Source organism: Heterodontus francisci, chromosome 6 (assembly GCF_036365525.1).
Source record: "Heterodontus francisci isolate sHetFra1 chromosome 6, sHetFra1.hap1, whole genome shotgun sequence".
In the NCBI taxonomy this organism is placed as follows: domain Eukaryota; kingdom Metazoa; phylum Chordata; class Chondrichthyes; order Heterodontiformes; family Heterodontidae; genus Heterodontus; species Heterodontus francisci.
In genome coordinates, this window is record NC_090376.1 from 35347084 (window position 1) to 35365749 (window position 18666).

The 18666-nt window shown below is 42.5% G+C and overlaps 1 protein-coding gene across 3 annotated transcripts in view; it reads left to right on the top strand.

The window, feature by feature from the left end:
- Positions 1 to 874: 874 nt before the first annotated feature.
- The window catches only part of sparta (spartin a), a 44436-nt gene continuing 26644 nt past the window's right edge, over positions 875 to 18666 (top strand). The window contains exons 1-3 of one of the 3 annotated variants that reach the window (XM_068033472.1): positions 875 to 1368; positions 11377 to 11522; positions 17257 to 18029. In XM_068033472.1, the coding sequence (XP_067889573.1) occupies positions 11483 to 11522; positions 17257 to 18029 (813 nt within the window). In that variant the 5' untranslated portion in view covers positions 875 to 1368; positions 11377 to 11482. The remainder of the gene's footprint in view (positions 1369 to 11376; positions 11523 to 17256; positions 18030 to 18666) is intronic. The other 2 variants (XM_068033474.1, XM_068033473.1) reach the window with 2 other exon arrangements.

The window sequence follows — 18666 nt, forward strand, 5'->3', positions numbered from 1 at the left end:
GAGAGAAAATGTGGTAGAGGTATATTTCACAAAAGGTATTCAAAATCATGAGGGGTCTGGAAAGATAGGGAAAAACTGTTCCCAGTGGTGGAAGGATCAAGAACAAGAGGGCACAGATTTAATGTAATTGGCAAAAGAAGCAATGGATGAGAGGAAAAAAAACGTTGTTATGCAACGAGTGATTAGGATCGGCAAAACATTGCCTGGAAGTGGGGTGGAAGCAGGTTCAATCGAGGCATTCAAGAGGGAATTGGATTTTTATTTGAAAACAAAGAATATGCTGGGCTATGGGCAGAAGGCAGGGGAGTAGAACTAGGTGAACTGCTCCTTCCCAGAGTCAGTGCAGACACGACAAGCCAGATGGCCTTCTGTGCTGTAACAATTCTGTGAAATGCAGGTACAATGATAAAGAAATTAAAGGCACCCTTTCAGTACACTCCTTAAACATGTAAGGCAGTGAAAGCTTCTGGTGGGCGGTAGGAAGGTAAAAACCGGTGGCGAGTATATTTGTCTGCAAGTCTGCGAGTTTCCCACCGCCCCCGTGAAAATAGGCTGGTGGAGACTGTGTGGCAGTAAAATTACGCACTGTTAACTTTGCTGTTCGTACACCCACATTTGTGTCAGGGTGTTCTTCCCATCCTTCAGTCAGCAAGCGTCACTTTCTTTGTGCCAATCCCAACCCATTCCTCCCCTTACTTTACATGTGACTTTTCGGAAATGCGACTGCTACTTTGCTGGCATAACCCAATTGAGTGGGATGCACATTGGTTTAGACAGGATTTACAGCTGGTTTATAAACTAGTGAACAATACCGGGGAAGTTGAGGCCTGGTTACAGATTAGAACTGTGGACAGTTAAGTACAGGCCGATTCCCAGCAGGTGTCACTGTCACCTCACACTCTCTGCTTGGTTACTGTTATGCAGAGTATCGTATTCGATATCAAAATACGCAGCAGCTCCAAATATTCAACTCGGTTTTCCGTCCTTCTCGCCCGAAGCCACCACTTCCCCCTCACTGCTGCTGGAGACAATCGGAAATAATTCTTGTGAAGGCGGGGGCACGTGACACGGCGCGATGCCTGGATGTGACCCTTGCCCTCTGCCCATGTGAGCGAAGGTCACAGGGTCAGTTCCAGTGACGCAGAGTGGCGAATGACTCTGTTCAAGGTTTGACCCTAGGGGCGGTGTGGCCCTCTGAAATAGTAACCTCCTTGTTCTCTCTAACCATCATCAATCCTTAATCGATTTGTTTTTTTTACTTTTAAGAAAAAGGTTTAGCCGCGGGTGGGAAATAAAACCTTTCATCTTGTTTCCTAAAGGATTTGGACCCAGCGGCCTGTCCAGGGGGAGGGGATTCCTGACTGGCCGGTAAGTGTGGGGTCGAATTTATTTGGGACAGTTCTCAATGGGGAGACATTTATCCTGCGTTAGTTAATAGGAACAGGAGTAGGCCGTTCAGCAACTTAATCTGTATCAACTCTATTTACTCGCCGTTACTTCATATCCCTTGATGCTCTTACCTAAAAATATCGATTTTGGTCTTGAAATTTCTAATTGACCAAACTTCCACCGCCCTTTGAGGGAGGGGAAAGAGTTGCAGATTTCCACTATTTTCTATGTGGAAAAAACATTTCCTGCTTGCACTCCCAAATGGCCTTGTTCTAACTTTAAATTATGCTGGTAGATGGATTGAGGTGGCAGGTGATGTTACTAAGGTAGAGTAGGTGGTCTTTATGATTAACAAGGGGTGAAAGCTTAACTCGATGGTTAATTTAGGATACCAAATTTAAGGTGTGTATTAATTGATCTGATTGACTTTTTATTTGCCTTTTGTTTCTTGTTTGTAATTTAAATTATGCAGTTGGTATATGGTATTACTTTGTAATTGTGTTCCCATGGGCTTTTAATGACACAATTAAAAAAACCACATTTTTAAACTTGTGCTTTTCTTTGCAACAGTGGTTGAAATCACCCATGTGCTTTTATTTCTAATTCTCTATTTGATTTGTGCATGATACAGAAAAGTATATTTAATAATTCACCTGGGCATGACTGATTTCTAGTTTATGAAATAGAAGGGAATTTGTAATCTAGATTACACAAATTTCAGTGGGTTTCCATGAGAATAAAGGTAAGTGACACATTTGAAGACTCTTTCTTTTCTGGAATTTTTTGGTAGGTTTTTATGTGGCCTTTACTGAAAGTACTTCAGGCCACTTATTTTCATGTGTTTTGGTGTGTGGGAACCTTCTGTCAACATTGACATTTTCCTATGTTTTAAATTTCCAAAACACTTTAAACTATTCAATGCTGTGATTATACAATCTGTTTTGATTGTACAACAATATAAATAACACTCTTGTAAGTTAAGTTCAGAAATCTGAAGACCCAACTTGAAATCTGTACCCTATGCTTGACACCTTTTAATGGAGTGAACTGTGGACTCTTTTAATGGAGTGAATTGTGGAACAAGACCAGTTCATATAAACACAGTGCATTGGTATGAAGTTGGAAGTTCATAAGGATTGTTGGTATTAGAAATTGAAAATTTAAATTGGTCTCCATTTAAGGGTTCTTTGAGCTTGGTTTGAGAGCAAATGGAGCTTTAATTTGCAATCTAAATTGTAATTGTAACCAAGTGGTTGTTATGAAAAGAATGTGTGCAGATTGAAACTTTGTCTGTTGAAGAACTATCCAAGATAATTGGCTTATTGAGGATATTGTTGTGAAAAATAATGCCCACAGGCAATTCAAACATTAAAAAATATAATTGAGTAATATTGGCCTTCTGATTGGAACCTTTATCCCATGATATTTCTGAGGCTGTATTTCAAAACCAATGAACAGTACAATGCTGTGGGGAGCTGAGATTGCCACTAAATATGCTTCCACACCTCCTTCAATTACTAAGAAGCTGGCAAGCTAGGTAGGAAACCCAGCAATCTTGTATTCTCTTTTTAAAAAAAAACGAAAACTCAACTGAAATCGAAGGGTCTCCAGGGTACATTTTAAAATTGCTTAATGCTGAATAGAGCTAAGCTGCTTTTGTAGTTTCAGGGACAGTGTGTCGCATGGCAAACTAATAGTCATTGTAGATGGTGGCTTAATTCTAAGCACATGATGTTTTGTTCACAGGATATCACAATCAACTATTGTGCTCTTTTTGCAATTATTCCTTGTAGCACTTTTAGCAGCCTAGTTATAATTGCTCGGTCCTCCACCCCCAAATATGTTAAATAACAGATGCTGTATTAAAGAGGGAATACCAACATCAGTGCTGCTTGTAAAAAAAAAAATTTTTTTTTTAAATGAAATCCATGCTCTTGATATTGTTCATTTGTTTTGTTGTGTTATGCTGCATGGCCTAATCTGATCTCAGATTAAATTAGCAGTACAGATTTTTGTATTGACCATTTGTGAATTGGAAATGGGATTTATGGCTTGATACAATTCTGCAAGTTATCCAGCTCTTGTATTTGTAAGCAGCTTTCCTCTACCTAGATTAAGTTAACAGAACTGTCACAGTCCAAATGTTTCTGTTATACTGTAGATATCTATTCTGGGTGGGTGTTAAATTCTTATAAACTTCTATCTGCTCCTTACAAGTGAAATTTTGGAATTTGCTGTCGCCTTCCAAATCCATGTCCATCTTTCCCAGAACTCCAATTTTGGCCCTCCAATCAAGTTACTGCCCTTACCACAGTAACGAATCAGCTCTTATCAAAGTCACAAATAACATCCTATATGACTGAGCGTGGTAAACTATCCCTCTCGTCATTCTTGACCTGTCTGCAGTCTTTAACTGGGTTGAACAAACCATCCTCTTCTAGTGCCTCTCCTCCGTCATTCAGCTGGGTGGGAACACAATTGTCTAGTTGCTTTCCTGTTTCTCCATTCGTAACCAGAGAATCACGTACACTGACTTTTCTTTCTGCACCATTACCTCTGGAGTCTCCAAGGATCTTTCCTTGGTCCCCTTCTATTTTCTCATCTACATACTGCCCCTTGGTGACATCATTTGAAAACATATCAGGTCTCGCGTGTATGCTTAGCTACACCTCGCCACCACCTCACTTGATCCCTCCACATTGTTTCTACGTTGTCGGACAGCTTGTCTGACATGCAGTTTTAGATGAGCAGAAGGTTCCCTCAGCTAAATATTGGGAAGACCGAAGCTGTTGTCTTTGGTCCCTGCCATAAATTTGTTCCCTAGCCAGCTGTTCCATCCTTCTCCCTGGCAATTGTTTGAGTGAGCCAGACTGTTCAAAATTTTCGTGGTGTATACGACCTTGAGATGAGATAACCACACATCCGTGCCATCACTAAGCCCTAATTTCCAGACCTACATAACATCGCCCACCTCTGCCCCTGCCTCAGCTTCTCTGTTGCTGAAACCCTCATCTTTGTACTTCTCCAATTCTGGCCTCATTCATCCCTGATTTTAAATCACTCCACCATTGGCATCTGTGTCTTCAGTTGTCTGGGTCCTAGGCCCTGGAATTTCTCCCTAAGTGCCTCTGCTTCTCTACTACCTCTCTTTCTCTTCCTTAAGACGTTCCTTACCTGTTTGACCAAGTTTTTAGTCACCATTCCTAATATTTCCTTAACATAGTAAAACATTCCATAATGCTTTGCAGGGCATTATCAAACAAAATTTAACATAATGCCGCATAAGGTGATATTAGGGCAGATAACAAAAAGCTTGGTCAGAGATGGCTTTAAGAGAGATCTTGGAGGAAAAAGAGGTAAAGAGGGGGATGTTTAGGGAGGGAATTCCAGAGTTTCAGGACTTGGTAGCTGCAGGATCTTGGAGAGAGGGAAAGGGAAGAGCAAGACCATGTGATTTGAAAATAAGGAAGAAAGTTTTAAAATTGAGGCATTGTTCAACACAGGAGCCAGTGTAAGTCAGCGAGCATGAGGTGATGTGTGAGCAGGTCTTGGTGTGAGTTTTTAAAATTCTTTCATGGGATGTGGGCGTCGCTGGCAAGGCCATGCCTAATTGCCCTTGACAACTGGGTGGCTTCAGAGGGCAGTTAAGAGTCACACATAGGCCAGACCAGGTAAGAATGGCAGATTTCCTTCCCCAAGGGACATTAGTGAAGCAGAAGGGTTTTTACTAAAATCGATAGTTTCATGGTACCATTACTGAGACTAGCTTTTAATTCCAGAATTTTTTATTTAATTGCATTTTTTAATTGAATTTGTGTTCCACCAGCTGCTGTGGTGGGATTTGAACTTCTGTCCTTAAGGCATTAGCCTGGGCCTCTGGAGTACTTGTCCAGTGACATTACCACTATGCCACCTTCTCCCTAGCATACAGGCAGCAGAGGTTTGGATGAGCTCAAGTTTATGAAGGGTGGAAGATGGGAGGCCAGCAAGGATATACTGGAATAATAAAAGTCCAGCGATAACGAAGGCAGGGTTTCAGCTAAAGATTGCTCGACTCTGCCCCAGCACAAGTTATGGAGGTGGACATAAGCGGTGTGGATGTGTGGTCAGAACCTCCTCTTGAGGTAAAATAGGATATACAGCCTGGATCAGCTTCACAGTGACCTGGGAGAGGGATCAGAATTTGTGGCGGGGACTGAAGATGATGGAGATTTTTGTTCATCCAGGACTGGATGTTAAACAAACAGTTTGACAAATCCAAGATAGTGGAGGAATCAACAGAAGTGAAGTATAGCTGGGTGTCATCAGAGAACAATGAGGGCCCATATGTGTTTTGGGATGATGTCACTGAAGGGGTCAAAGGATAGATTCTTGGGGCACTCCAGAGATGACCGATTAGGAAGAGAAGTCATTGCGGGTGGTTCTCTGGCTATGAGTGGATAGATATGAATGGAATCAGGCAAGGACAGTCCCATCCAGCTGAACAACTGAGAGGTGTTGGAGGACGATGGTCGGGTCAGCTGTGTCAAAGGCTGCAGACAGGTCGACAAGGACGTGGAAGGATAGTTTACCTTTATCATACATAAGGTGTCATTTGTAACTTTGAGAGCCATTTCAGTACTGTGGTGGGGCGAAAACCTGATTGTGGCCCCAAATGTGGAGTTCCAGGAAAGATGAACGTGGATTTGGGAGGTGATCATACGTTCAAAGAACATAAAAACAGAAGCAGACCATACAGCCCGTCAAGCTTGCTCCGCCATTCAATTTGATCATAGCTGCTCTTCGGCTTCAACTCCACTTTCCCACCCATTCTCCGTATCTGTTGATTCCCTGAAGTACCAAAAATCTGTGTCTCAGCCTTAAATGTATTCAATGATGGAGCTTCCACAAGACTCTGGGGTAGAGAATTCCAAAGATTCACAACTCTTTGAGAAATTTATCTTCATCTCCGTCCTAAATGATCAGTCCCTGATCTGCGACTGTGCCCCTGTGTTCTAGATTCCCCAGCCAGGGGAAACAACCTCTGTCTACCCTGTCAAGTCCCTTCAGAATCTTGTATGTTTCAATGAGATCACATCTCATTCTTTTAAACGCTGGAGAATATATACCCAATTTATTCAGTGCCTCATCCTAGGGACCAATCTAGTGAGCCTTTACTGTACTATCCCCCAATGCAAGTACATCCTTTCTTAGATTTGGAGATCAAAACTGTGCACAGTATTCTAGGTGTGCAAAGCCCCCTACAATTGTAGCAACATTTCTTTTTTCTTGCAATAAAGGCCATTTGCCTTCCTAATTGCTTGCTTTACCTGCTTGCTAACTCTGTGTTCCTTGTACAAGTACATCCAAGACTCTCTGCACATCAACATTTACAAGTTTCAAGCCTTTTAAAAAGTATTCTGTTTTTCTATTACTACCAAAATAAATAACCTCACACATCCCCACATGGGACTCCATCTGCCACCTTGACCACCCAGCTAACCTGTCTATATTTCTTTGCAGCCTCTTTGTGTCCTCCTCTCATCTTTGGAGAGAAGAGGGAGATTGGAGATGGAATGGTAGTTTTCAAGGACAAGGTGTTTTTTTGAGAAATGGGCGATAACAGATTTGGAAGGGAGGGGGACAATACCTGAGGAGTGGGAACCATTAATATCAGATAACATGGACTAGGAAAGGAAGTTGGGGGTTCAGCAGTTTGGTAGGAATAAGTTTGAGGAAGCAGAAGTTGGGTCTCGTGGACAAAATGCCCTTGGAGAAGACTTGATGGGGAAGGTAAAGATGCATGTTCAGGGCTAGGGCATGAGGGAGCCTTGGTGAAAGTTTGGATTGGTGAGCCAGGGGAAGGGAGGGAAGTAGTGGAAGTAGCTAAATTGATGTTCTCAATCTTAGTGACATAGAAGTTCCTTACAATTCTGGAGGAAGTAGAGGAATGGGATTTCAGAAGATGGTTTGGAGTGAAAAGAGGTGGGGGGGAGGAGTTGGGTGTGGTGTAGGGGGCTGGATGGTTGCAGTTACCTTGGCATTCTGGAAAAGTGAGCAGTTTTTGCCAAGGAGAGCAGTACCCGACTTATGAGTTGGACTGATTATAGACGAAAAGGAGATGATCTCGTGGAGGCAGAGGGGATGGTTGAAGTACTGAATGAGTACTTTGCATATATTTTCACTGAAGACGAGAATGCTACTAATGTCACAGTAAATGAGGCGATAGAAGAGAGATTGGATAAAAATAAAGAGCTACTTAAAGCAGTGCTCATGAAGTAGAAAAATCACACCATCTGGATGAAATGCACTCTCATTTGCTGAGAGACCATAAGGCTAGAAATTGCAGAGGCTGTGGCCAAGATCTTGCTATCCTTTTTTGAAATGCAAGTGGCGCTAGAGGACTGGAGGGTTGTAAAGGTTTCACCCCTGTTTAAAATGAAAAGAGAGGGATAAACCTGGCAATTGCAGACAGGGCAGCCTAACATAGGTGGTGGGGAAACTCATGACAATAATCTAGGGCAAAATTAATTGGCACTTGGAAAAAGATTGGCCTAATTGAAAGCTAGCACAGATTTCTTTGACTAACTTGGTTAAATTCTTTGAAGGTCATGTGGTTGATGTATATGGACTTTCAAAATTACCTTCCTCGAACAAAATCAGAAATGGGATGTTCACTGATGATTGCACCGTGTTTGGTATCATTCACAACTGCTCAGATACTGAAGCAATCCATATCTGCATGCAGCAAGACCTAAACAACATTTAGGCTTGGACTGATAAGTGGCAAGTAACATTCTCGCACAAGTGCCTGATGTTGCAATCTCAGTGAGATTGTTAACGTGAAAAATATGAGGTATGAACCTCCAGACCAATTAAACGAATTACAGGACAAGATTGCTTGTTTTAAGACTTTTCTTATACCAACCAAACTGAAAGAAATCCCCAATTAGCTAAATAGTGCTTTGTAAGTAGCTGATAACCCCAAATTACAAATAAAGGGGAGGTGGTGGCATAGTGGTATTGTCACTGGACTAGTAAACCAGAGACCCAGGGTATTGCTCTGGGGACATGGGTTCGAATCCCACCACAGCAGAAGGTGGAATTTTCTTTCAATTAAATCTGGAATTAAAAAGCTAGTCTAATGATGACCATGAAACCATTGTTGATTGTTGTAAAAAATCTTTACTGGTTCACTAATGTCCTTTAGGACAGGAAATCTGCTGTCCTTACCTGCTGTCCTACATGTGACTCCAGACCCACAACAATGTCGTTGAGAAATGCCCTCTGAAATGGCCTAGCAAGCCACTCAGTTGTATCAAACTGCTACGAAGTCAATAAAACAGAATGAAACCAGACAGACCACTCGGCATCGACCGAGGCACCGGCAACGGCAAACCCAGCCCTGTCGATCCTGCAAAGTCCTCCTTACTAACATCTGGGGGCTTGTGCCAAAGTTAGGAGAGCTGTCCCACAGACTAGTCAAGCAACAGCCTGACATAGTCATGCTCACGGGTTCATACCTTACAGGCAATGTCCCAGACACTGCCATCACCATCCCCGGGTATCTCATTGGAAGGACAGACCTAGTAGAGGTGGTGGCACAATGGTATACAGTCGGGAGGGAGTTGTCCTGGGAGTCCTCAACATCGACTTGCAGACCCCATGAAGTTTCATGGCATCAGGTCAAACATGGGCAAGGAAACCTCCTGCTGATTACCACCTTCTGCCCTCCTTCAGCTGATGAATCAGTACTCCTCCATGTTGAACACCACTTGGAGGAAGCACTGAGGGTGGCAAGGGCACAGAATGTACTCTGGGTGGGGAACTTCAGTGTCCATCACCAAGAGTGGCTCGGTAGCACCACTACTGACCAAGCTGGCTGAGTCCTAAAGGACATAGCTGTTAGACTGGGTGTGCGGCAGATGGTGAGGGAAAAACATACTTGGCCTCTTCCTCACCAATCTGCCTGCCGCAGCTGCATCTGTCCATGATAGTATTAGTAGGAGTGACCACCGCACAATCCTTGTGGAGACAAAGTCCCGCTTTCACATTGAGGATACCCTCCATCGTGTTATGTGGCACTACCACTGCGCTAAATGGGATAGATTTCTAACAGATCTAGCATTGCAAAACTGGGCATCCATGAGGTGCTGTGGGCCATCAGCAGCAGAATTGCACTGAACCACAAACTGTAACCACATGGCCCGGCATATTCCCCACTCTATCATTACCATCAAGCCAGGAGACCAACCCTGGTTCAATGAAGAGCGCAGGAGGACATGCCAGGAGCAGCAGCAGGCATACCTCAAAATGAGGTGTCAAACTGATGAAACTACAACACAGGACTACTTGCTGCTTACGCAGTTTGGCACGCATGCGATAGACAGAGCTAAGCGATTCCATAACCAATGTATCAGATCTAAGCTTTGCAGTCCTTTCACATCCAGCTGTGAATGGTGATGGACAATTAAACACCCATCTGGAGGAGATGGCTCCACAAATATCCCTATCAACGATGGGGGAGCCCAGCACATCAGTGCAAAGGATAAGGCTGAAGCATTTGCAACAGTCTTCAGAAGTGCCGAGTTGATGATCCATCTCTGCCTCCTCCTGAAGTCCCCAGCATCACAGATGCCAGACTTCAGCCAATTCGATTTCACCCTGCATGATATCAAGACTGAAGGCACTGGATACTGCAAAGCCTATGGACCCTGACAATATTCCAGCAATTTAACTGAAGACCTGTGCTCCAGAACTTGCCGCGCCCCTAGCCAAGCTATTCCAATACAGCTACAACACTGGTGCCTACCTGGTAATGTGGAAAGCTGCCCAGATGTGTCCTGTACACAAAATGCAGGACAAGTCTAACCCAGCCAATTACCACTCCATCAGTCTACTTTCAATCATCAGTGAAGTGATGGAAGGTGTCATCAACAGTGTTATCAAGTGGCACTTGCTTAGCAATAACCTGTTCAGTGACACTCAGTTTGGGTTCCGCCAGGGCCACTCAGCTCCAGACCTCATTACAGCTTTGGTTCAAACATGGACAAAAGAGGTGAGCTGAGAGTGACTGCCCTTGACATCAAGGCAGTATTTGACCGAGTATGGCATCAAGGAACCCCAGTAAAACTGAAGAAAATGGGAATCGGGGGAAAACTCTCTGCTGGTTGGAGTCATACCTAGCACAAAGGAAGATTATTGTGGTTGTTGGAGGTCAATCATCTGAGCTCCAGGACATCACTGCAGGAGTTCCTCAGGGTAGTGTACTAGGCCCAACCTCAGCTGCTTCATCAATGACCTTCCTTCAATTATAAGGTCAGATGGAATGCTCTCCACTTGCCTGGATGATTGCAGCTCCAAAAACACCCGAAGCTCGACATCATCCAAGACAAAGCAGCTGGCTTGGTTGGTGTCCTATCCACCACCTTCAACATTCACTCCTTTCACCACCGGTGCACAGTGGCCACAGTGTGTACTGTCTACAAGATACACTGAGGCAACTCAACAAGCCTCCTTTGATAGCACCTTCCAAACCTGTGGCCTCTGCCATCTAGGAGAACAGGGGCAGCAGACACATGGGGACCCCAACAACTGCAAGTTCCTCTCCAGGTCACATCATCTTGATTTGGAACTGTATCACTGTTCCTTCACTGTTGCTGGGTCAAAATCATGGTACTCCCTACCTAACAGCACTGTAGGTTCCCTATGCCACATGGACTGCAGTGGTTCAAGAAGGCGGCTCACCACCATCACCTTTAGGGCATCTCATGAATGAATGTGTTTGATAAATTACTACATAATAAACCTGTTGGAAAAATTGAAGCCCATGGGATTAAAGGTGCAGTAGCTGTGTGAATACAAAATTGGATAAGGGATAGAAATCAGACCAGTGGTGAATGGCTGTTTTCAGACTAAAGGGAAGTGTGCAGTAGTGTCCCCCAGGGTCAATGTTGGGATCACTGCTCTTTTTGATAACATATTAATGACTTGGACTTTGGTTTACAGGCATAATTTCACAGTTTGCAGATAACTTGGAAATGTTGTAAACAGTGAGGAGGATGGAAATAGACTTCAGGAGGAGAGACTGGAAAAATGGGCAGACACATGACAGATGAAATTTCATGCAGAGACGTGTGAATTGATTCCTTATGGTAGGAAGAATGAGATGCAATGCAAATGGTACACTTTTAAAGCGGTGAAGGAACAGAACTGGGGGTGTACTTACTCAAGTCTTTGAACATGGCACGACAAGTTGAAAAGACTATTGTCAAAAAAAAAAAATGAGATCCTTAACTTTATAAACAGAAGCATACAGTATAGAGGCAAGGAAGTTATGCTAAATCTTTATAAACACTGTTCAGCCTCAGCTAGAGTATTGTGTCCCATTCTTGGCACCACATATCATCAATAATGTCAAGACTTTAGAGAGGATGCAAAGATGATTTACTAGAATGGTACCAGAGATGAAAGACTTTGGTTACATGGAGAGATTAGACAACCTGGAATTCTGTCTCAAGCAGTGAAGGTTTAAGGGGAAATTTAATAGAGATGTTCAAAATCATGAAGGGTTCTAATAGAGTAAATAACCAGAGGAGACCGATTTAAGGTAATTGGCAAATGAACCAGAGGTGATATGAAAAAAAATTACACAGTGAGTTGTTGTGATTTGGCATGCACTGCCTGAAAGGGTGGTGGAAGTAGATTCAATAATTTGATACTTGGGGGGGGGGGGGGGGGGAATTTGCAGGGCAATGGGGCAAAAAAAGCAGGAGAGTGGAACTAATTGGATAGTTGTTTCAAAGAACTGGGGCAAGCATGTTAATGAAAAAAACTTGTATTTACATGGCACCTTTTATGACCACTGGATGTCTCAAAGCACTTTACAGCCAAAGAAGTACTTCTTTGGCTGTATAGTCACTGTTGTGATGTAGGAAGTGTGGCATCCAATTTGTGCATGGCAAGGTTTCACAAACAACAGTGATAATGATCAGATAATCTGTTTATGTGATGTTGATTGAGGGATGAGTATTGGTCAGGACATTGGGGATAACTCTCCTGCTGTTCAAAATAATCTGGCGGAATGTTTATCCCCACCTGAGGACAGACAGGGCCTCGATATAACCTCTCGTCTGAAAGACGGTACCTTCGACAGTGCAGCACTCCCTCAGTACTGCGCTGGAGTGTTAGCCTTGATTTTTGTGCTCAAGTCCTGAACTGGGACTTGAATCCAGAATGCTGTAACTCCGAGGCGAGAATGCTAGCAACTGAGCCATGGCTGACACTTGATGGGTCAAATGGCCTCCTTCTGTATCATTGTGATTCTCTATAACTTAAAACTTTCCTGGTTAGTTTTCTGATTCTGATTAGCTCTGAGCTTAAGATTAGCACGTCTTTCCTTGCTAGGCCAGGCTCCCTTCCCAGAACTAATAGGTCTGAAGTAACTCCTATATTTATCATTGGCCCCATGCTAGCTAACTTTGGCACTGGATTGCTCTCTTCAGGTGATGTCCCCACCTTTGCTCCAAAATTGCTAATTTGAGAAAGCACCCTTGCCACCCCATTGAACCCATGTCCTGGCAGTTGCGGCATCCATGCCCATCTACAACATTCCTTTCCTATCCTCCACACCCTCAAATGTATAGTCACTTTCCACATCTGTGCTTGTCTTTCCCATAAATCTTTTGAATCTCCAGTCAGGTTTCTCCCTCCTCCTAAAGGCCTGCTTGGGTCTGCAAAAAAAACATCTGACCCAAGCCCGACCCGGCCTGAGCCCTTCCATTTTTGTCCGATGCCCGACCCAATCATCAGTTAACTTATCTTCCATTTTTCACTTTGTTGCTGATCTGCACAAGCTTAAAATAACTAACAAAACCACCTTTCTGGTCCAAAAATTAAATTAACATTGCTTACCTGTGATAGTGTGTCTGGCCTGACCCAAGCCTGACGTCTGACCGGGAAGTGCAACCCAACCCAACCCTGACACATGTCTGGTCCCATTGGGCTCGGGTCGGGTAGCATGCCTTTACCTCCTTTTTCCCCCCCCCCCCCCTCCAAAACCCTGAAACCACAGTTCTGAAATGGCCATAATCAAAGTTATAAATGCTTCTGTGAACGTCCCTTCTCAGCCTTTGACATGGTCAACCACAGAATCCTGCTCCTTTTCCTCCATTATCCAGCTGAACAAGACTGCCTTCAGGCAAGAGTGGAATCAACTATCCAGTCATAGCCTGAGAATCTCCTGCAATGTTTTCTTTTCCTATCCCCACAGCATTACCTCCTAGAGAACATCCCCTGCTCCTATTCCTCGTCTATAATAAATATATGCTACCCTACAGCAGCAGAATCTGATGACAACACTAGGTTCCATATATACACTGTTCCCCAGCTCCACCTTGCTACCACCTCTCCCGACCTCTGCCTCTGTTGTCATCCTGCTTGCCCAACATCCAGTTCTAGATAAGGCATAATTTCCTCCAATAAAAGTAAGGCATTGTCTTTGACCTCCGCTAAAAATTCTGTTCCCTCGTCACCAACGCCATTTCCCTCCCCAGCCGCTGTCTCTGACTGCAATCTCTGTGTCTCACTTGACTATGGGTTCAGAATCTGACTCCATATCCTCCCCCGCCCCATCACAAAGACCAGCTACTTTCACCTCCGTTACATCACCTGTCTCTGCCCCTGCCTCAGCTCATGTGCAGAAGACTTCTTCCATGATTTTGTTAGACTCAACAATGCAAATACTCTAATTTTGTGACTTTCCATCCACTACACCCCCATAAACGACCTCATCCAAAACTCTGCCGTATTCTAATCTGCACCCCTATGCTCGCTGACCTACATTGGCTGCTGATCTAACAATGCTTCAAAATAAAAGTCATTCTATTGTTCCGTTCCCTGTATGGCCTCACCACATCCTATCTCTGTAACCTCCTCCACCCCTCTGAGAACAGTGATCCTTCAACTTTGGCCTCATGTGCATTCTGCCACTCCATGGTAGTTGAAATGGGATATGTACTTGTAATAAAGCTGGAACTACTGTGCAAATATTATTGAATTGTAGTTGCACGTATTGACAGCATGAACATTGAGAAGAATCACCCTCGCCCCCAAAAAGCACAGACACACGAGAAGTCCTATTTATACAATGTCTCTTCATATCCTCGGGACATCCCAAAGCGTTTTACAGCAAATGATTACTTTTGAACAGTAGTTACTGTTATAAGGTCAAATTTATGCAGAGCAAGGTTTCAAAAATGAATAACGAGGCATATGACGAGTTAATATGATTTGGTAATGATGGTTGAGAAATGAATTTTGGCTAGGCACCTGAAGAGCTTCCTGTCTCCTCTTGGTAAAGGTATTCTGTCCGCCTGAACAAGCACACGGGTCCTCAGTTTAAACTTCATGCTATTTGCAAAAATTCTATTTGACGTGAAAATACTATGGTAAAGCTGTTCTGCAGATTTTGGGGCCGGGCAGAAAAAGGACATTTCTACTTTTTTGTGAGTAGGAAGTGTGTGTTGTTGAATACTTTCTAAAGTAACTTTACAATTTTTATTAGTGATGAATTAGGTGAAGTTTTGCTTGTGAAATATGAAGTAAGTTCATTGTTTCTTTAGTACAATATTTGGTAAACTTGATTATTAGAAGTATGACATGGCACTTCTGATAATGCAGTATTCCCTTGGTACCACATTAAATGTCAGCCTAGATTATAGTGCTCGTGGGAATTCAATTCACAACCATCTGAGAGAGTACTACCACTGAATCAGGTGATACTAATGTGGTTTTTCCTGATTGAGGTAGACGGCAAGCATATTGAACATTGTTACGTTGGGTCTGAGATTGCTCTCATCTACTAATTCACATACCTACAAAGATTCATTTTAGAGAGTGAGTAGTGAATACATTAATTTCAAGTAGTGTGTACTTAAGTGAATAAACAGCAATAAATGTAATCCACTAATGCACAAAAAAATTCTACTTACTACCTATGTGTTCTATATAATTAACATAGGAACAGGAGCCCCATTCAGCCCCTTGAGCCTGTTCTGCCATTTAATTAGATCATAGCTGATCTGTATCTTATCCACCTTGGTTCTGTACTCCTTAGATTTTTTTGGTTAGGCAAGGGTACCATCAATCTCAGTTTTGAAATTTTCACTTGAAGTTTTCACCATAGTTTCTTTCTATCTACCCAATCGACTCCTTTGACCATCTTAATATAAGAACATAAGTAGGAGCAGGAGTAGGCCATACAGCCCTTTGAGACTGCTGTGCCATTCAATAAGATCATGGTTCATATTCTACCTCAACTGCATCTTCCTGCACAATCCCCAAATCCCTTAATTCACTTAGAGATTGATAGATTTTTGGATACTGTCTTGGATATACTCAACGACAGAGCATCGTATGCTCTCTGGGGGTAGAGAATTCCACAAATCCACAACCTAATGAGTGAAGAATTTTTACTTCATCTCAGTCCTAAATGGCTGACTCCTTATTCTGAGACTGTGACTCCTAGTTCTTCACTTCTCAGCCAGAGAAACCATCCTCCCAGCATCTATCCTGTCAAGCTCCTTAAGAGTTTTATGTCTCATTGAGATCGCCTCTCATTCTTCTAAACTCCACAGAATATAGGCCTGGTCCACTCAATCTCTTCTCACAGAACAATCCCCTTATTCCAGGAATCTGTCTAGTAAACCTACAGCGCACTCCCTCTAAAGCAAGTAAATCCTTAAACACCTCAATTAGATCACCCTTATCATCAAGGTATTACGACTAATCTGTGCAATCTGTCCTCAATTAACTCTTTTAGCCCCAGTATCATTCTGGTGGATCAGCATTACACCCTGTCAATGACCATATATTCTTCTTGAGGTACGATGTCCAGAACTGAACACTACTCAAAATGGGCTCTCGAGCTGTAACATATCTTCCACCCCTTTATTTTCCAGCTCAAATGTGGTAAATACCAAAATTCCAGTAGCCTTCTAATTTTTTTTTTTGTATCTTTCCACTAGTATTTCCTAGTTTCAGTATTGGAACCCATGAATCTCTCTCTTCTTCCATGGTTTCTTGCTTCTCTCCATTTAGAGAATATTCTGATTTATCTACCTTCCAAGTGGATCACCTCATATTTTCCCACATCTGCTACAGTTTTGCTGACTCATTTAATCTAGCAGTGTCCCTTTGCAACTTTCTGCTCCTGTCTATGCTATTTGCTGTGCAACCTAACTTAATTTCTCCAGAAAACTTAGATACACAGTTCTCCCTTCATCCAAGTCATCTAAAAATATAATGAAAAGCTGCAGCCTGAGTACAGAGCCCTTGGGGGTACCACTAGTCACATTCTGCCACTTTTGATTACCTATTATCCTACTACCTGTCTCCTGTTTCCTAACAGATTTCCTATCCAAGCCAATAAGTTGCCTCCAATTCCATGCGCACTTATTTTTGTTAAGTCTCTTATGCGGATCCTTGTCAGATGCTTTGCAGAAGTCCGTATAAGTAGCATCAAAAGATACTCCTAGCGATATGTGGTGAATGACCGACTGATTGTATTCTGATAAATTAGTAACTCTTTATATTTGTTCGTTTTGTGTGTGAGAGAGGATGTTGGGGCTTGGACAGTACAGGACCATGTCTACTTAGAATTTGTACATTAAATTTCATGTAGTCCATTTTACATTGACTTAGTATCTTTGTAACATTTATGATGCATGGAACACTTGGGAACTAAAAAATAAAATACAGGAAGTAATTCTAGGCACAATACGGGAGACTGCTACATTTGCTCCAAATTGTATTTGTATCCCAAATGAGTAGAACTGGTGTGCATCTGCGTAAACATTTGCTTTAGCTGTGCTTCTTTATTTCTTTCAGATATGGACCACTGTAACCGTGCAACTACGAATACAGCTGAAAGCCTTAATCACATTAAGGAGGAATATAAAGAGGCATTTATCTTTGTTAATAAGGGGCTCACGGCAGATGAATTTGGTCAAAAAGAAGCTGCAAAGCAGTATTACAGGCAAGGAGAGAGACATTTAATTAAAGGATTGAATATTCCATCAAATAGTCCAGAATGTACAGGCCCCCAGTGGGACACAGCCCGTCAAATGCAAAATAAAATGAGTGCAACGCTAAATAATATACAAACAAGATTGATTCTTTTGGAGTGTGAGGACCACTCAACAGCATCTAATCAACCTTGCAAAGAGAAATCTTCAATGTTACCAATGTCTCATTCTGACTCTCAGTCTTCTGCCACAGATATGAGCCCAACTACTAATGGAAGCTCCTCCAGAACAGCTCCTAATTTGTCAGTGGATGCTTCATCTTTATCTAATGAGCTGCCCCCTGTATACACACCTGAGGCTGCAGATGGGCACATGACCATTTCCTATGGAACTGAAACTGGCGAGTTTGCTGCTATTGGTGGTGACATTTTTGGACAAAGATCCCAGCCTCCTCCAATGGAATCACTTGGTGTAGATGCATATGAGCTCATTTTAATTGAACAAGGAGTGCAGATGTTCTATGTAACACCTGATGGGCAAGTGAGTGCACCCTCATATCCAGGGTATCTCCGCATTGTGACATTTTCTGATACAGATCCTGGTGCAGCCCAAAACAGACCACCTTCCTTTCTTCAGGTATGATATTTTTAGTTAATTGCCAAAAACTGTTGTTTGTTAATCCTTTGCAGTCTTGAAAGTATGTATAATTTTTCTAAACAATTGTACTCTGATTCGGAATGATTTTTTTGGAAAATAGTGACTGAAGGGATTGGTAGTCTTGTATAAGTAGTTCAGATTTTTGAAATATTTTATGACAAAAAGTAAAACAAAAGAGTAGGACTTCCAATCATTTACCAGACATACTTTTCTTAGCTTTTTGAGAAATCTATCCTCTGTACAATTCCCTATGAAGCAGCAACTGGTTTGGGAGTAAAATAAGCAAATAATAGTGTCATGCCAACTTGCTTTGTTGAATGATAATTTTCTTTAATCCACTGACTGGAGATCTGAATTTATATATTTTTTAAAAGAACAAATAAAATATGGCTTTGCTAGCGGCTTATGATGGCCACCTAATTTACAACACTGTTTCCTACATTCTAAGGCCTGTGAGGAGGGAGATGAAATGTCGCCTCATACCAGCAAGGATCAAGATCCAGGAGGTTTAAGGGAACTGCTTGTTCTTTTTCTTTTAGCAAGAAGAAATACTGTTGATTACTATGCTTGAATCACTGAGTGACTGTCATGTGACCAGCCTCTCCCCATCTGTGGT